Source organism: Apteryx mantelli, chromosome 5 (assembly GCF_036417845.1).
Source record: "Apteryx mantelli isolate bAptMan1 chromosome 5, bAptMan1.hap1, whole genome shotgun sequence".
Taxonomy (NCBI): domain Eukaryota; kingdom Metazoa; phylum Chordata; class Aves; order Apterygiformes; family Apterygidae; genus Apteryx; species Apteryx mantelli.
In genome coordinates, this window is record NC_089982.1 from 51,467,859 (window position 1) to 51,493,589 (window position 25,731).

At 36.6% G+C, this 25,731-nt stretch overlaps 1 protein-coding gene and 1 long non-coding RNA gene across 2 annotated transcripts in view; one reads left to right on the plus strand and one right to left on the minus strand.

Moving 5' to 3' along the window:
• Positions 1–25,731, plus strand: part of LOC106484040 (uncharacterized) — a 155,827-nt gene that overhangs the window by 101,261 nt on the left and 28,835 nt on the right. Inside the window, exon 4 of the long non-coding RNA XR_010884419.1 lies at positions 16,426–16,483. This is a non-coding gene — a long non-coding RNA (uncharacterized lncRNA). The remainder of the gene's footprint in view (positions 1–16,425; positions 16,484–25,731) is intronic.
• The window catches only part of SORBS2 (sorbin and SH3 domain containing 2), a 168,039-nt gene that overhangs the window by 45,402 nt on the left and 96,906 nt on the right, over positions 1–25,731 (minus strand). Inside the window, exons 8-14 of the mRNA XM_067297978.1 lie at positions 23,309–23,788; positions 18,857–19,001; positions 16,329–16,504; positions 11,053–11,119; positions 9,903–9,947; positions 8,562–8,748; positions 5,339–5,453 (exon numbers count right to left, since the gene is read on the minus strand). Of these exons, the coding sequence (XP_067154079.1) occupies positions 5,339–5,453; positions 8,562–8,748; positions 9,903–9,947; positions 11,053–11,119; positions 16,329–16,504; positions 18,857–19,001; positions 23,309–23,788 (1,215 nt within the window). The remainder of the gene's footprint in view (positions 1–5,338; positions 5,454–8,561; positions 8,749–9,902; positions 9,948–11,052; positions 11,120–16,328; positions 16,505–18,856; positions 19,002–23,308; positions 23,789–25,731) is intronic.

Here is a 25,731-nt window from a genome sequence, read left to right on the forward strand (position 1 = left end):
AATCATAAATGCAGAATACAGATCCATATTATATCTAATTCATTCCCATTACAGGGAATGCTTGGCTTATTCTGAGTTTTTTTTTCCTAACCTTTAAAAAATATTCTACAATTTAGACCTGTGTAATCTGAGATGACAGTACTAAACAACTGCTTTTTCATCATTTCTCCAAACTAAGTTACAATATGTTGAAATATTTACAGCATGTTTCCATCCTTATATTATACCAATGAATTAATTTTCACTGACAGAAATGTTGATAGTTGACAGGAGGCACTTTCGGAGCCCAGCTAATGTGTTCCAACCACATAGAAGAACTCGCATGTGGAAGTGGGTTTTTTTTCTGCTTGTGAAGAAGCTGAAAATAGTGGATTTTACGTAGTTTCTCAGTTTTTGAGTTCTCTTCATGCAGTAGTGTGCAGATATTCTCAACGAGAGCGTAAAGAAGTGTAACGAAGTTAACGCCCCACGTACAAGCCTTACTGTTATTTACGGCTTGAGCGGCAGAGGGCAGCAAACGCCAAGACAGCGGGCGGCTCCGCGCTGCGTTTCCTGCGCCACCCGGCGCAACAAGGGCAGTCAGTCCATCGCCCTTGGCTGGCAGGTTCAGTTTTGCTGATGCACCTTTTTCTATTCCCTCTCTAAGAGTTTAAAAAAGAACAAATTATTTTGACTTAAAAAATGATCTGACTTAAAAAACTTTTTTTTTAACTGATCAGCCAATCTGTTGATCTCCCAAACTATTTGAATAGAGGGGAAGCAGTAGGAAGGTAAAATCCCTTTTATGATTTGTCAGTTAATCCAAGTTATGTTGCTATAGTCTAGCCTTATTTATTTGTTCAGTAGCATTTTAATTACTTAAATGTGTTGAAAATTTACTATTTAAAGACTGAGAAAGAATCTTCAGCCTTGTCTTCTTGTTATTTGCACCAAATGGTCAACACCACACTGTATCAGCATATTCAAGCAGAGAAGAATACTGATGTGGTTTTATAAAATTACTTCTGTAGTTTTGCACGGAACTTTTCCTGTGCATGATTTCATATACCCAGAGATGCATTCACAGGCTTTAATCAAATGTGTGCATTTAAACTCGTCAGTTAAATGGTTATCATATGATCTGCATAGTCAAATTAATATTTTGCACTTGCAAATTCCGACACCATGCTGAAGTTTCTTTGGAAAAATGGACCGAGGTGTTTGTCATAAATCTGGCTTTGGCGTTTTATTAGCTCCAGAAAGTTTTTTTTTTTCTTTTAAACTATTTTTAAATATCTGGTATGGTTCCAGGTCACAAGCAGATTGACTTAGTCTCTCCAAATCTTTTGTAATGTCATATCATAATATACCTAAGTGTATGATTTAATTTTAAAACACATGTAAAACAATGTTTTTAGTTGACAGAAAGAGTTACTTGAGATCAGATACTAAGTAGCATTTTCTAATAACCAGCTTGCAATGCCAAAGCTGATCAAACTTCTATATTCTAAAGAAAACCAAATTAACCACTAAGGTAAAAAATACAGACGTATATCATTGGGCGATCTGGGCCTATTTCTGCTAAATGATAAAACAGTAATATTTTTGGATTTATTCTGATCATGAAGCCTTCTTGCATATAAACTCAGTAGAAATTTTTTATACAGAACATATAAAAAAATCTAGAACTGGAATTTAACCTGACAGAGTTTTATCTGACCAGTACAAGTGTACTTTCATGCTTTGATAAAACATGCAATGAAAATAATTGCATCTATTGTTTGTCCCAATTTTATAAACTCTTTATTTATAGCAACACCATGATTTTTCCTTACTTGTGTTACTGCAGAAATAGAGACAGGTAGAAATTGTAGAGTACAAGATATTACTTCTAGCTCTATCAGAAAAAAAAGATACATATAAGGATGAAACTAATGAAGAATAAAAAATTAATTTCAAATTCATATAAATAAGATTAAACTATTACACTGCAATTAACTTACTTATTGGAAATAAACACCCATTTTAGGAAACAAATCCATAGAGGAAAGAGGAGCATTTTACTGAATTGCAGACATTGGAGATTGCAACATACATCAGAACATCTCCTGTACCACCTTACCAATGCCATTATTAGTTAGAAGAAATAGTGATGTTTTATAGGCTTACTGAAATGAGAAAAATGGAGCTGACACATTATTGCTTGGAAGACTATTCAACAGGTTAAGGTCACTTTTTTGTAAGAATACTTTTTTATGCAGTTTAGTCTAAAATTTAATTCTGTAACTTGCATTCCTTTACTTTTAGTCTTAATTTCAAAGTACCAACCAATCCCAAGCCCCCATTTTTTGTAGATGTTTTCCACTCTTTAAAGTTCAAATTACAAAAGAAAAAAGATAGTATCCTGCCTGATGCTGCACAATGCTGCAGCAGAAATTACAGTAATCTTTTTATGTCCATAACAAAAACAATCATCTATCCATGATGGATGTATCCATTTAATTTTATTCCTAAGGTTTTTTTTTTTTTTAGGTTTATTACTTCTCAGATTCTTTCTTTCTACTGAATATCTGCTGAATTGTTTCCCCCTAAATATTAGTTTTACATTGAATTTCATTTTATTATATTAGTCCCATGTTTCTAATCTACACTAAACCCAACTGGTTCCAGTTTAATATCTAAATCAATAATGGGAAAGCTGACCTTTCAACTTTATCTGCCCTGTTTAGTATCATACAGTGTAGAGCTTTTTTTTTTTTTGCAGATCAATTTGCCATCAAAAATGCGATACCATAAACATGGAAATGATTTAATTTCAGCAAAATTTTTAACAAAAAAATTTTGAGTGTTGGAGAAAATCATTTTAATTTTCTTGGTTTGGTAAAACTGATATAGTAGGAATTTTTAATTCAGATGTTATAAATTCCATATTTTACAATATTAATTGAGCTATACTACTTTGTATATTTTTATATTCCATGTTTCAGTTAATATTTTCTTTTAGTATCACCTGAACAGTTTTTTACATATTAAAATGAAATGTTTTGACTTTGTCAAAGTGAAATCAGACTCCTGAAACAGTTCAAAATTTGGAGTTTTCATCTGAATTTGGAGCTAATGCAATATTTTCAGAAGTCAACTTTTTCTAGATTCACAGAATATCTTTTGACTTATGCTGCTGATCATCCCGCAACAAGCTGTGAGTTACACTTCCCATATCAGGTTCTATGAACACAAGAAAGCAAATGCTTTAGTGAAACCAAGCCTTTTTGTAATGTGGCCCAAAGGAAGTGTCTAAATTTAAAAAGCTAAACATTTTTTATCAACAGCAGAAATTCCAAATTAATAAAATTTTGATAGCTTACTCTACTAACTGAAGTAAAAATGTGAAATAAAGGTATGCTCTTGTCAGCACAACTTTTGCATTTTACATTAATTCCTGTTTTCAAATCTTTAGAAGACTGAATCATACACCAAAAAAAAAATCTCTCCATTCTGTCCATGAATGTTATTTCCTCAGCTGTAGAAATTTGCTCTACAAAGAGGCATTTGCTTCTATTCACAACAGCTACTAGTCTAAGCTTTGGACAACGAAGGTCTGATTTTGCTCTTGGCTGAAGCAGCTCCTTAAATACAACGTGACTAAGGCTTTTCTGCATACAAATGTTCAAGGACCAAACAGAGCTCGTATCCATCCTCTCAAATGAGAGCATCAAAAATAAAATGAATAAGCAACTTGGAAAAAAAGAAAGTCTGCAGGAACAATCAGCAAAACTCACTTTTTTCTCATTTCATTAGTTCACTAAAATTGCGAAGTTGTATCTATGATCACACTCATCAGCAATACAGTTCCAGTGTGAATTATTCTTTTTTCATGTTACGCTAGTAAAAAATGTAATTTGTTAGAAACGTGAGGGCATTCTTGAAATATCAGTGTAGTTTTTATAATTTTTAACTCTTGAACGTGCTGTTATTTTGTGACATTGGAAAGGCTGACCTGAATGTATAATGCAGCCATGGCAATCAAACAAATGCTCAGAACAAATGCCATCACTTTTTGAATATAATAAGTTGAGCTCAGCTTGACAGTAAGTGTTAAATCACATGAACTTGGGAGAACCTGGTAACTTATTAGATTAATTACTAGTCCATGTAGAAATGCTAATCTCCTTCTTGAAAAAAGGCATCAGTTCTGCAAGAACCTTATCTCACAGACACACAGCTTGCTATTTTCTAGCTAACCAAAGTTGCATTCCTGCAAAGACCACAAAAACATGATGGAAAGGTCCTTAGTACAGTTGTTTCACGTACTGTTGACATATTATATGTTCTAAAATTCAACTACTTGATTATTTTAAATTAATAAATTCTATGAACACATATGTAATACAGTAATACATAAGCAAATAATAATCAAGTATCAATTACATAAACCCCTTCTTTCAAACTGGATTCCATCAACCATTCCACCTCAAGAAAAAGCCCAAGAAAAAAAAATATTGTCATTGATATAAACCAATTTTACTACAGTAATAAAGAATCAAGATAGCATAAAGATAAATTAGAAAACTTGGCTGAATGTGTTTTTCAACAAATGAAAACTTATGTTAGTGGTTATTTTTGCATGCATTAAGCTTAGTTTTATCAGATACCTTTCTGAAAAATTCCACAATGGCAATCATTATTCAGAAAGCAGGAATAAAGAGTTTTAATTACATGTTAATGTACACTGAGTAATCATAGAATAGTTTAGATTGGAAGGACCTCCAGAGGTCATCTAGTCCAACTCCCTGCTCAAAGCAGGTCTGGTCAGAGCAAGTTGCTGAGAGCTGTGGCCATTTGAGTTTTGAACACCTGAAACGATGGAGACTCCACAGCCTCTCTGGGCAACCTGTTCCAGTATTCAACCAAAATCTGCTTAAGGATATGATTAGGCATGTCCTGAAAACACAAATAGTTTATTTTTATGCATTAATTAATCAGATATCATATGTGCTGTTAATACTACTGAAAATGTGATAAAAAGGAGTGCTGGAGATGCATGCCAAATAGAACAAGCAACTTCCATTAATTTATAGATCTGTTCATCATCCATAAAGTTTCCACAGTGATTCTTCAATTTCTTGATAATGCTAGAAGAATTAAGTGTAGCAAATATACCAAACCCACATTTTCAACGCAAACATCAGGAAAGAGCAAGGAAAAATTTCTGTGAAATCACATTTGAAAAAGGACCTTCAATAATCATCTAAGTAGTTATAATCAATAGTAAATAAATAAATAAATAAATAAATAAATAAATAAAAGACCTCTCACCAAACCTCTTCCTGTATATCACCATTTCACTTATGTCTCTTACCGGTCTTTCATGTTCAAGGATTGATGACTTTCCTGGCTCATATTCAAAAATACTTCTTGGTTCAGAACGGAATTTGCGGGTATCTACCTTTCTGTCAGGGGGATCCCAGTCATTTCTAAATAACAAATAGGAGCAATTCAGTTGGACTGTCTTCCCCATCTGCTCTACAGCTGCATGCAAGAGATATACGTACATCAACAGATGAATTTCATTATCCTTCCTCTTCCCAGATTTTCCCAAATTTTTTCCGACATACCCTCTCACAATACCATGACATACCTCCTCAAATCTCAAATTTATTATACTTGCTCTTACGTGAATCTCATGATTTACTATACTAAGTAGTATGGACAAATGATAGATGATTGTCATTGCACAATATAAGTAGTCCATACCAAAAAGTTACAACATTTTCTGAGACAAAAAAATGAGGAATTATTTTAAAAGACAATATGAAGTTTAATAGATGCTCTTTTTACTGATCTGTAGTAGAATTCCTCCTGAATATTCTGTAGCAGTATACTGTTTCCTTGGAAATTTGAATGGATAAACAAGACTAGCAAGAATTTGAAGTTCTTTAGGACAATGACAGTTGATGTGCGGACAAGAACTTTATTCATCATCTCTATAATTATAAATTTGCTTTCAATTTACCAGTGTTATGACAGAAATAAAAAATAATCCCTATTATTCTGCTATTTTTTGTCCCTTCACCATGCTATATAAATGGCTACCTACACATTTTTGGGAGACAGTTAGCTAGTTACTATTACAGTAAGAGCTATTATTTCCAGGCAGTTTTTGTAGTCACTACCCATACTGCATTTGGAATAACTGTAAGCCACCCACCTTTTTATTTAGTTCTGTTGCAAATGATCTACTAGGTCCTCACAGAATAGGTGAAGGAAAGGGGAAATTCTGGTAGTCACTGCCTATGTTTACAATAAGAAAGAGCACAGTCTGTCTAAATTATGTCAGCCTTTCTCTTAGTTTGATGTGACCTGACACACATTATGTGCATTAAAAAAAAAAAACAAAAAACCTAGGGAGTAGCTTTTTGTTTATAGTATGTTTATGGGCACAAGCTCTGGGACACGGGCATCTCTACTTATAAAATGACACACATTTTTAAGTGAAGTAGTTCCATACGGTTCTTTACTACATATTTTTACTGAGGAAAAGTGACAGTTGCAGAGGGAGTATTTTCTGAGAATGAAAAGGAAAATGGAAATGTTCTAATCAAGTTGTATTATATTGCAATTTTCTTTGAAGAAAAAAAGATGCTACTGAAATTCTGATTCACACTCAATCCCCTGTGGACTATATTTTTGAGCCTGACTGTTAACGCAAAGCATATCTTGCCTCCCAGGTCTAAAATTGTGATATACATAGACCTTAAAGCTCTTATGTAAGATGTTAAATAGTCATATTTTGTAGGCCATTAAAAGGAGAATTTTCCAATGACAGGAAAAGACTGACTAGCTCTAGCTATCAGCAGCAGGCAAACATAACTGAAGAGTTTGGCATCCTTTAGCCTGGAGAACGTGGATTTCCACTGCCTGTCTTAACTTGCAGGAGATTAAAGAGGAGAAGCAGAACATCCAGATTAACTGCTGAAGCAGTTATTCTCAAGCTTGACAAAAGGAACTGTAAGGGGTCTCAGTTTCTGTGACTGAGGCATTCGGCCTGGGACCAGATGACTCTCATAACTTCAGAGATGAGGCAAAGCTAAGCAGATCTACATTTTGGCGTCTTGCTAACAAAACCTACACTTCTATATGGCTTGCTAACAAAATTCAAACCTCTTGGCCTTCAGGAGGCAGCCCAACTCTAACACCTAGCAGTTGCTCTTGACAACCTGCCCTCAGCAACAGCAATAGCCAAACTCAACAGTCATTGAGCAAAGTATCTACTTCTGTACACAGACCCCAACTCAGTCACAGAATATAGGTAAGAAAAGTAAAGAGAGGATTTCTCCATAAATTTCTGAAAGGGCAAACAAAACCAAACCTGATTTAAATGCATGACTCTAAGTGGTTTAGTTTAGCAGGTATAAGCATTGCATGTGCTACTGCAGATCATACAACATTCTATTTCTTTTTCCTCTGACATACGGTATACCTGCTGAATGATCTTTTGGGTTACCACTATCTCAAATTTTTTCAAAAAGCCAAAATCATAAACTGAATTTTTAACACTTCAGGTGCTCATCTCTTTTACAATTTATTCAAATTGCTGAATTTTTTTTATTTGAAACTTTAATATTTGTTCAATTTCTACATGTAAAAATGTTTACAGTGTCCAAGCTAACAAATTACCAGATTTTGTTTTGCTGCTTGAAGCTATCCAAGACAGTTGCCTTGCATCCACAAATGGAACAAGAATGAATGCTTTTAGTATTAAAATGTATACATACATAGATACACACATAAAAATGTGTAATACTGTAATATTGTATTAACAGATAGTATTCATGAATGTAAACACTAAAGAAAAGCTGTGTGCTTGAGGTAGTATCTACAGCTATGATGAGGATTCTAGAATTTGCACACAGAGCACTCTTCATGTTTTCATCAGAAGGATAAGCATTTATTTCCTGAGCTAACAGGAATTAACTGCTACCAGACTGGATTTAACTGATGGTATCTGTTTTCATGCAGCAAGTGAGAAGTGATGAGAAATCTGAAATGTCCTTTTAATCTGGTCTATCAAAAACACAGATGGAGATTAAAAAAATGGGGATATAAAATTCTTCACAGCTCTGGGGGAAACAAGGGGTGATTGTTATACTCTTACAGTTTTGCTTTCCTTGAATTTCATTTACTAAATCATTTAGATTCTGTCACTTTCCTAGTGAATACCATGAATAGCCTTTCCTGCTCAGAGTCCACCCTTATAACAACTGTTCCAGACAGCTGCTACAGCGTGGATTGCTCCGAAGCACAACAAGCAGGTCAAGCCTGCTAAATGAGAATGAAAATCTTAAATGCTCATGGTGGCATCACTTGTAGGAATAAGCACTTCTTCAGCATTTTGAAGAAATGGCATTGCCAGGCATGATGCCCAAACTAGCAGTGAAGATTATCCCTGATCAAATTACTGTCCCTTGAGTAAAGGCCTTGTAGCCACATTACTTTTATAGCTGTTGTTTTATCCTTCATGATATCCTGTAATTGGATTACTGTACAGGCCAAGAACACTGTTTGAAAATACACTAACATACTTTTCTGATGTAGACCTTTCCCGCAGATGATGTGGTGGAACTGGAGGTGGCACGTATGGAGGCTGTAAAGTGGATGAAACCTTAAAGGCATCAGAGCTGCTGTCAGAAGCACTTTTAGACAATGGTCTGTACGTCTGAGTTTTTGCAGCTGGGTGTGCCTGAGCAGAGAAGGATGGACTGTAGCTACCTAATAAAAATGAAAAACAGAAATAGTCACAGTGTGAGAATGAGTTTTAATAAATAAAACATGCAATACTACAGGAACCCACAGTGAATAAAGCTGCGATGTTCTAAAAAGGTATAAATGCATTATTAAAAGCACATTGTTACATAATATGTAGCTCATTATAATACTTATGTATTTCTATATAAATCTACAAGCACACAGGTAAAGTACAGTACAGTTAAATTACATTAACAACTAACAGGGATGGAGGGTTAATGGCTGCATGTGTCTATCAGAACTGTTAATGGCAACCTGTCATTAACACCTAGGGCTCATCCTGCCTCTCAGTTTTTCTTAGGTTCAGGAGGAGGGACAGGAAACAGATATGCTTTTCTCATTGTTTTTAGTAATTATTTTTAGCTTGGGACAATTAGGCAATCGGACATCTTGAACAAGATCTTGAACAACTGACACACACAAATGCTCTCAGTAATGCAACACAAACATTGAAATGAAAGAATTTCAAATGGGATTTTTGCATAAGGCACTATGGGTTTTTGCACATATAGTGTATTCACACTTTTTTTTTTGGTTCTAGTAAATACTTCTGCCACCTCTGAAAGATGTATCAATTACGTAAGTATTTGATGAATATGTCTTTCCTGCAGCTAAATGACATCAATGCCAGTGCCTATAGCAAAAATGAACAAGATCATAAAACAGAAGCATCTTGACTAGGCAATCTTACCGTATATTTTAAAAAGGTGCTCTAAGGACAACCCCCTCAAATATCTTTGTCTTCCCATATATGTAATTAGCATTTGTACATTCACACAGTAGTTCCCTTTTCATTTTGACATGAAAAGACCAAGTTACTCACAATTGTTAGTGAAAATAAATGCAATTTAATCAGAAACTACAGTATTACAATGTATTCCATCTGCAGGAGGAGACCCACAGCTGCAATACATTTCTGTAGCAAGAATGAAACCAAAATAAAACTTTGTTTCATTTGGGAAAAAAAGGCATGAAAAAACACCAACTGAGATCAAACAAAATGATAAAAGAAGCGTTTATATAAACATTATAAAAGCAAGCCTGAAGCTGACTACCCCTGTTACTTGCTGACATTAACAAATGCGTCATTTTGAAGTGAGGGAGGGAATAATTCCTACCAGTACTGTATGCATATGCAGTATTATACATGTCTGTGTCGTCATCTACAAAAAAAAACATACATGTTACAGTAGTGCAACACCTGCCAGTTTATCACAGCAATGCAGCTTTGTTTTCGCAAATACAATCAGCAGATTGGGAGGCAATCGAGTCCGGTACTTCTTCACCTCATCTCATGTAGGTGTTTTCTGGAGACTCTCTTTTCCCATTATACTTACCATAGGCTATTTTTACCATCTTGTTGGTAAAAATGGTATTGTTTTGCCAAGACACCCACATTGCGTAGTTACTGGTTAACCCCAAATTGCAAATTATAGCTGGCTGGCTGTCCTTCTCCCTTCCCCATGCTCCATTTCTTCCTCTTGTCAGTTTTATTAGAAACTATTAAGCTGTTGTTCCTACCATGAAAAACAACCTCAAATATCTATCCATGTGACTAGTGCTCAGAACAGACCTTGGAAGCCAAAATTTTCCTATGTTTACATTTTTTTCCTCCCACTAACATTGTGTGCGACCATACTGAATGCAAGCAATACGTCAGCGGAATAAAGTCTTCCTCCTTCCACAAAGGTGTAACGAGCATGATTGCTGTTTATGCAGTTTCTTAACATCCTTGGATGTCAACCATGATAAAGGAAGATAACTCTAAAGCTAGTAATGTCACCAAGGCTCCATTTCAACAAAAACAAATATGGCATGAGATGGAAAAAACGCAATTTAAACAGAAAGTGTACCCTCAAAACAGCCTGTTAGCCTGTGTTGTTCTAACACACAAGCTCTGCAAAAGCAAGCTGGAGTGTGTGGTGACCCCTCACGCTGGAGAGGGAGCAGGCAATATTCTCTGTGACATGCATCGCTTCACTGAGCTCCATGGTGACACGGAATCAGGCTGGTTTCACACCTATTTTAATCACTTTAATTTTTACTTATTTCTAGTAATAAAATAAATCCATTATAAAGATTCAGCTTTTAGCAGAGGAAGATAACTCTCTTGGAAGTAAGATCTGTGACCCAATTTAACCATTTGATTTGATTCACTATCTCATACTTAGTGAACATATGGATTTTCATACGGCAGCCAATCAAAAAGCAGAAAAGTGCATTTCTTAATATTGAGAAATATATGGCCAAGACAAAAAACATACTTACCAGGCTTATGAACCATATGGATTTGCTTGAACATTGTCTTGTACCAATCCTTCGGCCTGTCAACTGTCTAAATAAAATACAGTTTTCAACAATTAACAAAGAAATAAAATTATCTGTGTGGACAGATCTGATCAAACCTTTAATGCTATTTTGGATGCAGAGTTAAGGCCCATCATGCTTTGTCCCCTATTCAATATTACCATTTTCATACCTTCTATTTCAAATGGTGTATTTGTTTTTCATCTAGGAATCTCTGCAACAAATTCTGGAAGGCATTCAACGCTGATTCAGTTTTGGACTGTGATCTTGGAGAATAGCAATGCTTAGGAACATAGGAATTGGTGCTAGAAAAGCTTATCTTCTTAGTGTCCTATATTTGACAATGACCGTACAGGAGAATGCAAGAACCTCAGCTATTACAAGCCTGTAGGAAGAGCTTCTTTTTAATGCCTGGCAATTTCTGACTTAAATTATCTTCAAAATGTTAATGCAGACATACTTTGGAATATTACCAAGAAAAGAGTTAAGACAATACTACATTTAGGAGTTAAGTCTGGGGTTGTATGCGAACAGTATTTACTTTTATCAAATTTAAATTTGCCTTTCCAGGAAACTTAGTTTTCTTTTATTCTTCTATTTTGAAAAGAGATAAGCAGGTAAATACAATTTACCTATTAATATCACTCATTAAATGTTTATCTTTACTTTTGAAAACTAAGCAGTCCCAAAGTTTCCAAGTTTTTCTCACATCAACATTTGCCTCACGCTTCTAATTATTTTTCTCTCTCACCCTTTCACCTTTTCTATTTTTGGGGCATCTTTCTTTGAGATAAGATGATAGTATTTCAGAAAAGGAAGTAATATTGATTACATTAAGGCAAACATGTTTTCAGGATTATTTTCTACTTCTTCCTAGGTCCTAAAATTTTACTTGCTTTTCTGACTAGCAGAAGTTTTAATTCAGATGAACAAAATTATCTTATAACCCCATGGAATTAGTTCCATTAGTTAGAACCCACAGGAATAGTTCAGAGGATCCCATCTGATGTGTAATATCTTGCATTAGATAATAACAAATCTGCAATCCCTCTGCCTGCTCCCCTTTACAGTGAAAAGTGAAAATCCACATATTCTTCTCTACAAAATAATCTGAAGATCTGAGTATGTTTACATGGCTCCATATCATTTTAATGAATCGCACTTTTGCTCTAAATTCTTGTTAAAGTTACTATACATAACTAATCTGTTTTGTTAATGTTGGTGAGCTCTTACTGTGAGGAACTAGGCAGAAGATGCTTCCATATTTTGAGGAATGAATATGAGTTCTCATAAAATTGCAATTAAATGGCTTTTTTAGTTTGTTTAAAGGAAGAACTGACGGTCAACTGAAAAACTCAGAGATCCGCTGGGGAAGAAAGGAATTTAAGTGGCAGGTTATGCTTTTCACCAAGGCCTGCTTGCAGGAAATCTAGGAGATATAGCTTTGTATCAAGACCAGGCCCCTTCTCCCACCCACCCCCATTGCTGATTTCTGCCAAAGAGATGACTCTCAGAAGTAGATTTGGGCCATTTTAACTTGATTTCCCTAAAGGTATTAAACATTTATACCAGCAGAACTTGGGTAAGAATAATTAAGCAGGACTTCAAGCAAGTATGCCGCTGGGTGCTCCAAGGTCATGTAAGTTCTAAAGCTTACAAGGAAACCCAGCAGCTTTGAAGTCATTCATGCACATGACCATACCCTCCATGAAATCCCTCATTTCCTACAGTAGTAAAAACCAGTGCTGGTCCTACGGTACCACCCTGCCTCTTTGATTGTACTGGGCCAAAAAAAGTCTTCCAATTGAGCTTGAATAAGTAGTAGGTGAATAGATAGGAAATAGTGCAAAAATATTACTGCCAGGACCCTACTGCTTTGCCAAGCGACAAAGATGTATAGATACCTCTTTGCCAGATCTTCCTAATCAGCCAGGTCCTCCAAAAATCCACAAAAACTTCCACATACAGAGCAGGTATAGAGAGGCTTCCATGTGACCAGAGAAGAAGGTCATATTACCCTCCTTCCCAACACATTTCTGGGCATTTTAATTTTTTTTTTTCTTGTCAATCCTTCCCCCCTCCTCCATGTTCAAAGCCTCAGCCAGTAATTTCACATTACATTATAGGCCAGATAAGATGAGTTGAGGTATAGCATAAATTAATTTCAAAATATACTTTCTCAATTTATATTCACTAACCCCAAAAGCCAAAATCTGTTTGCGAAATCAGCAGTATTCATCAATGTATCAAGTCATTTCAGATGTCATACTGCTTTGCATATGTTATTGCAATTAAATGGTGGCACACATGTATCATATGTGAATGAACAAACAGCCAAATAGCATTAAGAAGGTCTAAGAAGTATCTGCAATTGATATTTAGAAGTACATAATCATTGCAATATTCTAACAATCCATCAGACTACACAATTAAAGGACACACTTAGGACTCTCAGTGGACCTTCTGTTCTTTTTTTCTAGCTGAAATGTTACATCACTAACTATGGAAAGGAAATCTGGTGGGAGTTGATCTTCCTTCTTACAAAATAAAGTTTTTTTTCCAGTGTGCTGATTTTGATGGTTACCCACAAAGCAATCATTTTGGAAAATTTTAACGCAACTAAAACAGTGCAGTCATACTGCTTTCCATGAATCTGTTTTTTCTTTTCCTAGGACTCTGGCAGTGGTAAAGTCTGGTTGTGCCATTTGACTGAATGCTTTTCTGAGAGAATGTTTTTGTCACTCTTTTCCAAAGACACTATCTCCAATGCCTTGGAATTTCACCATCTTAGAGGCAGGGCTTGGCACAGCAGCAACACTTAACAATGATCTGAATTTTCAGGCTTCAGACTTGCACTTTCCTGAGCTGGCAGGAGCTAAAATAGTATGGAGGTAACATGCTAACATGGTATGTAAGTTTGGAGAGAAGGAAGAGCTTTATAGGAACCCTTCCCGTCTCAGCAGCTTTGGACAGAGACAGTTTGCAGGAGCAGAAAGGGAAGAATCACTCTGCTTTCCTTGGCTAAACAGCTGTCACAAATGATGTTCTGAGAAAAAGACAGGGAGAAGATCATCACAGCTTGAAAAACCTCTTTACTCCTGAAAAGCACTCCAAATCCAGACTGTACATACATCCAAACTCTTTTTTACAAGCTTCCCTTTAGGTAGCACAGTTTCAGAACACAATGGGTTTGTTATCTATCACATTTGAATCCACATTTGCTGCTTTTTTGAAAAACTGTTGCCTTTTTCATAAGGATGGAAGAATAAGAAACATTTAATCTTTGCATGCTGTGTAAGCTCAACGAATTTGAAAACTTCTTTATCCCTCCAGACAGTGAGTCTGAACTTTCTTGGAGAAGACTCCTATTTGAATTACCCACTGACCTTGGAGAAAGAGCAAGCAATATATCTATTCTACCTTCTCTTGTTTATAGGAAATGCAGTTATAGCACCTTTGCATGTTTCTGCATAGTACCACGCTCCTGAGAGATGCTGAGGTGTAGCTGATTTTAATCTTCTGCTGACAACTACGTCACCTTTTTTCTCACACTACTAGGGTACAGTGGGCTTAAATATACTTGTGAATATTCAAAATGTAATCTCAGATCAATACCTTGAAAACAATCTTACTTCTATCCAGCTAAGTCCTAAGGAGGCAGAATAAGTGCACAAAGTAGCATGCAGGACAGACACACTCTCTTACACACACACACACACATATAAGCATAATCTTTTAACTCATATCTGATCATGAGACTCATTTCTACAATACTAAAGTTAAAAGCTGCAAGATATTTTGAAACTGAAACATAACATAAAACAAGAGCAGCTGAAAAATGTCATACTTCAATTTGCACGCAGACATTTGGGAGAAAATCTCAGAGATTCAGACCATCTGATCAGAAAGTTAAATATAGGTTGGCAGCTTGCCAACTCCATTAAGCACACTTGAGGGGGATTTCTGTTATACTCTTATATAACTAATACCCACCCTGTTAAATAAATCTGCTATTTAAAAAAGCAAACAAAAATAATGACTTTATCCTACATAAAGGGACATATTTGCTTGGAGAAGGGGTAGGAAGCTAGAGCACTGTTGCAAGTAAATTTATTCATTTTAAAAAGACTTCTGATCATATTATTTGTCTATATCAAAAATAAAGAGAGCAAGAAATGCCAGAGTTTCCCCCCATTCTTATCAGAATTGTCCCCATCTTACCACTTATTCTGAATTTTTCCTACTGTCTCTCTCCATCAGTTCCTGATTTTCCCCCTAATTTTTCAATCCATTGAAGCAGTTCTTGGCAATTACAACAGAGCCCCATATGTCAGTGTTGGCAGGGAGGATATATCCAACAGCTGTTACATCCTTGCACCTCACAAAACTTCACCTGCAAGGGCTCTGCTGCTTTCATCCTGGCTCCCACTCTTCCTACTCTTTCTCCGACTAGCACAGTACTTCTCTGACTGGGAAGGCCAGTAAGCACTTCCTTTACAGACCTAGTGCAGCTGCCACTGTGCTGTCTGGACCAGCCAGAAGAGGCTGCCCTGACAGCAGAGTGGAAAGAATGCTTCAGCACAGTGAAAACAAAACTCTTCAGTTTGACATCCTGGGACCACTAAAGCAGTCACTAGTGGCATATCATCAAAACTGGGCTAGTCACAATGAAAGGGTTTCCATGCTGTTCATTTACATGTCACCCAAGGGCACAACGATCATATATTGCACTCCCATGACAATATTAGTCACTTGCATTATTATCAGAATAAAACTATTAATTTCTACACTACACTGATGAAATGAGAAAAATATCCACCTCAAAATGCAGGAACGTGAGATAGATATATTTATATATATGCATATGTATGTATACATATAAAATATATGTATATATATATTTGCATGCACACAAACACACACATATATAACACGTATAAACTTTTCTTTCATTTTAAAAATGACATGACAAATGCAATTACTGCATGTATCCAAAAGGCAAGGATGCAAGAGACAAAATTCTGACTACTCATAATTAAAACTAGAAACATGAGGTTGCCCAATTATGCTCCCATTAGCAGTCTCCTTTTCCTTCAATACACAATATTATATTCATGAGTCTCTTGATTACGCACACCGTATTCCATGTTATATAAGACTAGAAGAATGTGAAAAACCTATTACCAACAATCGATTCATTGTATGAGTTCATACACAGATTCTCCAGAATTTCCTACCGTTCTAATTGCTGTAGGGATTCCAGATTCATCTACCGGGCCAATCCCTGCATAATGTGGAGCTTTAATGACTGTAATTTTTTTCTCTTCCTCTGAGGATCTACAGATGGGTATTGTACTGGTGCTGGTGCTGCTGCCAACAGACTGAACATGCTGTGAGTATGTCTCTGTGGACTCTGTAAAGATAATGTGACAGAATGTTGTATAACGATACAATAGTCATACTTAGCAGTTATGCTTTACAATTTCAATGTGCTGTATGAAGACTGACGACAATCTAAGAACCACACGCACACACATTTCATAAAAACATTTTCTTAGCTGGGGCTTCCCCCTGCTTAATCTTACATCATCAGAGCTATAAGCGTGTTAATGCATTAGGCTATTCAGCTCAGAATTTCTTAGGTTAGAGGCACTTTTTCATAGCCTCTTGGTCATGCAAAAAGGAAAAAAAAACCCACAAGCCCAGGAAAATCTATAGAGAGACAGCGGTAGCACAGCCCTTCTTCCTATAAATCAAACTTGCATTTTTCCTACCCATCTTTTGAACTGATTTAATTTCAATAGTTCTCCTCCTCCCCAAACAGCACAGAAAATTACTGTCCTGTAAGCACAGCAATAGATTTCATTCAACATTCGACAAAGATTCACATGATATGTGTTAGAAATATTAAGTTCTGACGCATGAGTATTTTTTAAAACAAATTCCTAGATACGGTTTTCATCTCCTAAAGGTTTGTTGGTATGTTGAAGTACCTCTTTATGTAGTCCATAAAAATGAACCTCAGTAACTTGGCACCAGTAGAACAATCTGATGATCCACCTATAGTACTTCAGGTGAATGCTGCAGGCTGTTGCTGGTTCCTACCAGCTTGCAATATTTCTATCGCTCTCCCCCAAATCTCCCTTTATAATTAATTAAATTAATATATCACTATTACCATTTACCTCTAAAATTCAGAGCGAGTTATTGATTTAACAAAAAATGCCTTGCTGCCAGGATGTGTCATGTGAAATTCTCTGGTGTTGTAGATGAGGTACTTCTCTCTTGCATGCAGGAAAAAGAGCCCTATTCCTTCAAGCAGTGTGTTGCAATAAATAATTAGTGGGCTATTATGGCTAAGCATGTTTTTGTGCAAGAGCAGGCACAGTGTTTGTCAGACATTGCTACTGCAGGATAAATGAAAGTAGGGAGTAAAGATAAATATTTTTAGCACTACTGGTGAAAATTACAATTGCCTTTCATATGACATTAAAATCCTTTGATTTTTCCGAAGCAAAAGATTTGAATTCTCATATAATTCAGTGAAAAGTGTCTGGTTACTGAAAGCTCTAATTTTAATTCAAATATTTCTGCCTCCTCCTACTGCAAAGAGTTGTATTTGGCATGACTGTTTCAGCTGTTTACTCAAGTCTGAAATCCTGTAAATAATCCAGTACTACACATATATGGTGAGGGGCATCTCTGTGTGGCAAATGTCTGAATGTTTGGGCCTTTTTCCCAAAGTGCATGATGTTAAATTTAGAAAACATTTGGGATTTGAGCCTTCATTCTTTGTAGGCCTCAAACTGCTGCCATCAGTGGGATTTTTTCATGAGCAAGGAGAATAAAATCAGGCTGTTATCGTGCAATATAAAACTTCAGCAACACACAAGAGCAAAAGTCATGGGAAAACACTTTATTTGTTTCAGGTATTTCTAAAATAAAATTGATAAAGAATTAGATCAGGAAAATGGAAGCAGTCAAAGAACCTAGGATTTAGGGATGTGGAGAAACCCACGCGCACAGGTTTTGTGCTTATCGCTTAGACATAGTTAAGCAGCATTTACCTAAGCCGTAAGTCTCAGAGCCGGAACTGTCATCTAATTTGCCTGCCTGCACAACAAAGAAGTAAACTCTAGGATCACATTCAAAGTGTTTTTTGCATGTATGTGCTATCTAAATATGCAAACACTGGTGGAAAAAGTGGCAAGCAAATGACTGTACTGGCAAAACTGGATTATACTGACAAAACAGAAAGTTCCTTTGTAGGGCTGATCATTTAAATATTTAAAACAAAACAATAAATAATGCTCTATAAAAAATAAATAAATTATAAACTGATAGGACTTCAGGTGTTTAAAAGCCCAGAGACTCAAGCTTTGTAGCAGTGTTTTCACTGCGATTATAGAAGTCATGGGGAGAAGCAGCGTACAAAATTGGTCATTGGTTTCTTAAAGCAGGCAAAATCAGAAGGGGGCTGTGCAAGCTGAGTTGTATTGATATATGCTCTCTTTCCTCAGCAGAGGTACTGAAAAAGTGGTGAGAGGCCACTCTCATGCACGCAAGCGATACAACTTAAAAACTCCATTTCAGGAGTTACCACATCTAACAATAAACGCTATTATTTCTTGCGTTTTTTCTCCCCAAGGTAGATGAACAGACAATACCTTCACTATGGCTATAGAGTACTCTGCAATTGTTTGCAATCCCGGCCAAATGAATATGCTGCATAACGTATAAAGTAAACGTTCTGTGCAAGGCTTACCCATCATCCTGCCATGCTGCATGATAACAATGTTGGAATTGAGAGAAGCTGGTGGAGGGAAAGCTGAAGAAGGGGAAAAAGGCCTTTGAAAGTGACTCACTGGGCTGGCAGCAGTGCCAGAGTTCCCATTCACTGTGATCTGAGCCTGAGAGAGACAAAACAATATCCCATTAAACTACACACAAAGCCCTCAGACTGCCATCCCCGCAACAAGTACCAGTCGTCAGGTATCTAGCTGCAATGGGATCTGCATTCACTGAAATACAAAACTCATCACAAGGCAAGCAAAATATGTTCCTTATACATCTTGTGCCTCCTCCCTTCTCTCCTTGTAAGTGCTGCCTGTGAAGCATACTGAAGTCATGGGGAGGTGACAGAAAGACCATGGTCAAAGCACTGAAGAGGAGCTGCACAAACAAGGTCTGCGCAAGTCTGACATCAATATAAAATGAAGATGGCAGTAAAAGTTCCTCTCATAACACAACAAAGGCTGCCTACCGTAGGTCGCTCACTCGATGAGACGTATTCCCTTGATACACAGCTCAACTCCCATTGATATTAATGGGAACTCTGCATTCAGACTAAAGGGAAAAGTCTCATTAAGAGTAGCTACAGAAAGTGAGCCAAAGCCTCCTTAAAAAGTGGCAGACAGCACAAGTGATTATGGGATGCTGAAGCGCAATCTATCACAATAAAAATAAATGCCACTGATACAATCCCCCCCCCCCCCGCAACAGCACAGGAGAGCAAAAACAAATAAATGAAATGGGAAAGCTAAGCAAACTGTCAATATAGCAGCATAAGAAGCCATTTGTGCTTTAGTCTCAGGAGATATTTCTGAAACAATCTGCTTCCCCGCCCCCAGGTTTAGGATTCCCCACATCTGGGCTGTAGCACTGTTTTGGGGAGTACTGCAAGGATCAAAACAGAGATATCGAGGAGGCATACTGAATGAAATGAGACAGCGGTAAATACTTTGACAGGAAAGGGAGAGAAGCTTTCTATAACCCCTCTTTTCATGCAGAATGGTTATTTTCTTTACATCTGAACAAAAGCTTTGCTCAGTTTTATGTAACAAGAGAAGAGAATTAAAACAGCATGAATACGTGGGACACTGTGAATGTTATTAATATAAAATGAGACTATTTGGTACAGTAAATGAGAAGTAAAAATTATACTAAAAGGTATATTATTGTTATATTTTAAAATGTAATAATTGGCTCATGATGTATTTTGAAGATAACTGATTTAAAATTTTTAACACCTCAGCCTCCAATAGCTAAGAGAGTAAAGTAAGTTCTGGCTCCTATGCAGGCATCACATGAACTCACAGATGCACTCAGGGTTTTTACATTTTAATGACACCTGTTAGAGCTGAGTTGAAAAGTTTGCGTTATGGTGATGTCTCCATTAAAACTTTTATGTTTAAAAGTTTCATCTCTGAATAGTCAAGATCCAAAACGTAAATGATGTTGGTTTTTCTCACACGCATCCTCCAGAAGTACTTGAAGCTATTAGAATACTAGAGCTGAATAAGCTCAGTGGGAACATTTCAAGAGACAAGAAGGAATGTTTTCAGTTGAGGTTCTCAGATGAGGCCATATATCTCTATCCTTGTTAAAGGGTTAGCCTGCTCTCTGTTCCTGCACGTTGCCATTTTTGGAAAACTTGTTTCTAAGCAGGGCATTTATTTACTACAGTATTTCTTTCTTTGAGTAAGAGAACTAGTGCAAGTTCATTCCAAACTGGAAAGCTACTCCTATGAATTTCTGTAACAAAGTATTTAGATCTTTGTGTGAGGGGCTTTACCAAACGGCTGGGTCAGACAGTATGGCTCATACACTAAGCAGTGCTCAGTATTACGGTTACAGGATGCACACAAGTAGCTGATGGACATCAGTCATGAATGTATATGTGGAATGTCCATATATAACAATTGGACTATTTCACCAAATTGGAGGCATTTCCCAGCTCAGTAGAATGACCTCCAACTCTTTCATGCTGTTCCTTTTCCTATGCTCCTTTCTCCATTTATTTTTCCTCCGGTACACTCCACTGGTACTCTGCTGCTGGCAGAGCTACCTACTTCCACCTTGAAAAGGTTCCTTCCAGGCATCACGTTTAACCTTCCTTCCCCGTGCCAGTTCTGGTGTCTGCACATCAGGAGCAGCAGCTGCCTGGAGGTCTGACTCAGAGCAGCCAAACAGCAGCCAGTTGGGACTGGAGCTGCTTTCTGACTCTCTCTCTGCTGAGGCAGGCAGCAAAGGGAAAGAGGGCCTCATTACAGATGTCTGAGTAGCTCTGTGCAACAACACTGCACAGCCCACCCCTGGCTACAGGACATTGTATGAGGCTGAAATATTCAGGATCAATTCTTCAAGCTTGTGACAGTCCTGGGTTTGGGAAAAAGGCAAAATCTAATGTTTATTTCCATTAAGATTTCATTTGATTCCACAATTTTGAACTACATAGAAAGAACTCATGAAAATTACTTTAAAAGGGAAATATTCATAACTGGAATGGAATCTAAGAGAAAATAAATTCCCAAACCAGCTGTTCTGATTTTTTTTTAAACTCCAATTCTAAATATAAGATTGAATAAGAACTTTTTATTTTATAATTCTCATCTTATACTTTAGGTTTTCAAAGAAACTAAAGTCTAGGTTTTTATGATTTTCTCAGTAGTTTTCATTTACAAAATGAAAAGGAGTCTCCCTCCTTTGAGAATGATGATCATCACAGCATCTTTATTTGCAGGGGTGGAGCTACTAACTGTGTGTGTGTGTGAGCATGTAACCACAGCCTCCCCATTATTTTCTCAGTTTGTGGATACATTTAGAGTCATTTGGCCCTCCTCTACACAGGAATGGAGACAAAGACTCTTCTGAACTGCCAGAGATGGGTCTTGCCAGCAGTTTAATCTCTCTGTAAGGATCTTAAGACTGTCTTGGGGTTTTTGTCCTTTGATGGAAGATTCATCCTTTTCTCCTTGTCCATTAATGGCAAAACACTGTTAGGCTCACAGCTACCTGACTGTTTCTAAGAGTGGAAGTGGTGGTCAGACCTGACTATGGTAGATCCCTCCACAGGGGAAAAGGAAAAGACTGTTCATTTTAGCTTACAAAACATTTCTCAAAGAAAAATATAGTTAGCTGATTATTTCAGAAGTAGCTTAGAAGAAAACACAGATGTTCCATGCTTCCCATAGCTAGTAGCTGGTCACACAGTGTTTGTACATTATTTCAGTACCAGTCTATACTGAACATGCTGTCTTTGGTTACAGGGGCCAGGCTGTGTGCAGATTTACAGCACTGATCCTTTACAAAGAGTTAGGAATGACAGCTTTTACATGCCTGTTGTTATCTTTTAAACAGCATCCAGAGCACTGACTACAGATAGCTGTCACTCTGGATGACTATTTGCAAGTTTTGGGGTTCAAACTACTTTTTAGAAAATTCATACAAAATTTAAGAAATACATACACCTTATGCTCTTTTTGGACTAAGTGCTCTGTTTAGTCTTGTAAATGATTGCACAAATACTTCAGCATGCTAAGTTCAAGTTAGAACACTGTTGTGACACAGTAAAACTTTGGTCTCAGCACAACTTTCACTTTTTATTCAGCATCAGATTGCTCAATCTAAATGAAGGCTCAGTTCTGACTCATTTAAATCATACAGATAATCCCAAAAGAAATGAGAAGTGATCTAGATTTGACCTAAATTCTATACCTTCTCTATTTACCCATACATGAGTGTACCAAGCTACAGAAAAGCTCATGTACATATAAAACAAACATGTAATTGGATACTGCTGTTCTCCTTGACTTAACCAAGAGAAAAGTAAAATGATACTTAGATACTACAAGATTATTTATGAAGTTCACTCCTATAAAAAACTGTGCTTAAGAGAGGGAAGGTTAGTTAGAGGAGAGAAAACAGAAGCAACTTCATGCAGTCAGTAGTCATGGCTGGAGGAAAAAATTGTGTTAAATATTGCCAATATTTACTATGAATTTACAAGTTATATTAATGAAATCCGTACCTCAGTATAAACCAAAAAACGGTAGTAGCCAAGAGGCTACAACTTTGCAAACCTGTAAACCACTAATAGTATTTTAAACAAATCTGTTCAAAATCAATAGATCTCTTTCATTAGTGCATTTGGATCAGGTATTTACTGAATGACTCATTCATTCTAAATGTTCAGTACACCTTGGCTGAACACTGATCTGTGCAACAACTTGGTATCATTTCACTGGCTATTACCAAATCTGCTATGCAAATTATTTTTGTTAATAATAGTTGCAAAATGTATTCTCAGACTGTGAACACAGAAAACTATTAACAGAATACTTGTCTGAGTAATGGGACAACAGACAAATTTGAATTCTTTTCCCCTTTGACAACCTGTTTGTACCAAACGGAGGAGGAAAAAAGGAAGGATAATTACATGAGAAGTGGCAGCAGTGTTGGTTAAGGTGGTGCCATCTGACACAGCAGACATCTGGCTCAAGGTTGGGGAAGGTGTTTCAGAGCAGTCAGTAGTATCATAGCTACAAGTCTGTAGCTCATCTAGAATGGCTGTGGAGGACTCGCTCACTGTGCGGGAGGAGTACTCACTCATGGCAGAGTCTGTGCTTACAGAGGCCGTTTTGTTCCTGTGGATAATACTTTCAGAAGCTAGGAAGGGGTATTTATATGAAAAATGTGAAAGGGCTGGGGTTTTATAAAAGCGTGAAGGCAAAAAATCATCAAGCGTTGGCAAAGAATATGGTACTAGATGGGTGCCACTGTCTGGTGAGAAAGAGGCTCTGTTAACTGGTACCACAGGAGGAGGAAGAGGCAGTGGAGAAGCTTCTGTTGCTGTTTGTCTGTGTGTCTGTGAAGCATTTACCTCCATCACAGGGGCAGTTACTTTCTGGTTTCCAAGCTGAGTTTTGAAGGGGAAAAAAAAAAATAAGAAAAGAAAACATATTACCAAATCAGTAAAAACTTTTCCCTTTGCCTCTTGCTGTGTGTAGGAGAATTACAAAAGCGTAAGTTTTTCAGTAGCCCTAGGAAGTTCACATTCACATGGATTAGGAAAGAAATTAACCTCTATATATATGCTCTATACTAAAGCAGGAAAACATGAAAGAAAGGAATGCATCAAATACTACTGGAAGCAATGCCAGAAACCATAGTGCTCTGGGGATGAATATTCATAATGTGTTCCATATATTAAATGATCTCAGTCGAGGACTGATGAGGTTCACACTATTTTATACTTTACATAAATATGAGACTAGCGAATGCCGTATGTTCATTTTGTTTGTAAAAGGAAAAAGCAATCTGCAATTTTGATCTCCAGAAATGTTGTGCCTTTTTTCCCAAAGAACAGATATCATTTTGAGATGAACTGTAATGTACAGATTGGCAAGACTGTAAAAGGAAACCCTAGAATTGAATGTTCACATGACCTGCAAACAATAGATTACAGAGTTTTTTTTCCTTTTATGACTGAATATATTTTTTCCACTGCCTCACTGATAAAAATGTTTGGATGGCCTTAGAATTTCAAGCACCCTGGAAGCACCCTGTCAGCCTACCAGCTAACAACGTAAGGATAGCAGCCTTTTCAACATAGAAGGACACAAGGATTATTAGGGTACCTGGTTTAAATGTGAGGAAGAAAAAGGATTGGGAACAGAAGAACAGGACAGGGATGATTTAGTACTGAAACAAAACAGTAGCTGGTTGGCTTCAGCATCATTCTATAAGAGAACATCCTCATGAGAGCACTTTGATAAAGCTCATACATTATGTGGCAAGTTATGTTCTCATGTTTCAAATCAGTCACAGGACACTGGCTTTGAACTAGTCTTGCACCTGCAACTTCTTTTTCTATTAAAGATACATGAAAAGCATGTTGGCATCCAATCCTTGCTAAACAGCTGTACGAATCCTTCTATACCATCTGTCAGCCACAAGCTTTCCATCAAGTTCTCAAATATGTCAAAATACTACCTACTGCAGCACTAATGGTTTCACTTCTAATAGTGCTGAGGAACCCTTGAACAGTTCATGGAAAGAATATTCAGGAATTTAAATTTACATAAAATAGAGGACAGTAAGACACCATATGCAGTAATTGCTACTTAAAAAATCAACTTTTATTCAAAGATATCACATTGTTATTGACAATACCATGCTTATTTCCTGTGTTTTGGAGTATGCAAATATCTTTAATCTTTTGAAAATGTTTTAATCTAACAGATTAAAATGCCATTTTGGCATTTTAATCCACAATCTGAAAATATCTTTAAATCCGTTATGGAAGACTTGGAACACAACCCAGACTGTACTGCTTATTAGAGGTCACTGGGGGCCCAGTTCCATAATTCTTGCTGAGATCAACTGGAATTTACACAAATAGTCTTAATGAGGTAAGACCATCTGTATGAATAAACATTTCAGAAAGAATCTTAAGCAAGTGAACAGATTTCCATCACTTCTTCCAAATGGTTTGAAAAAGCAGTTGTGCGCTACTGGGCTTATGGAGTACATGAAAATAGCCAGAAGCTACTGTTAAAATCGGCAGTTACAGCAGTAAGAACCTTAGCAGTAAGAATCTTATTCTGAGCAATGTTTCAAATCTGCAGTTCCAAAAAAAAAAAAAAAAAAAGAGTCCAAAGAGATTACTACTTATTCAGAAAAGTGGTAAGTGGGTGTATGATTGTAAAAGGACATTTGAGTTTTAGAGATAACTAATTTGCCAATGGAAACTTCAAAAGAACAATGGAATACTATTAAAATAATTTCATGAATAGCAATCACATGCAGAGCCTAAACAGCTGGTTATATAGCATAACATGTTAGGGGTTTAAGATGCAT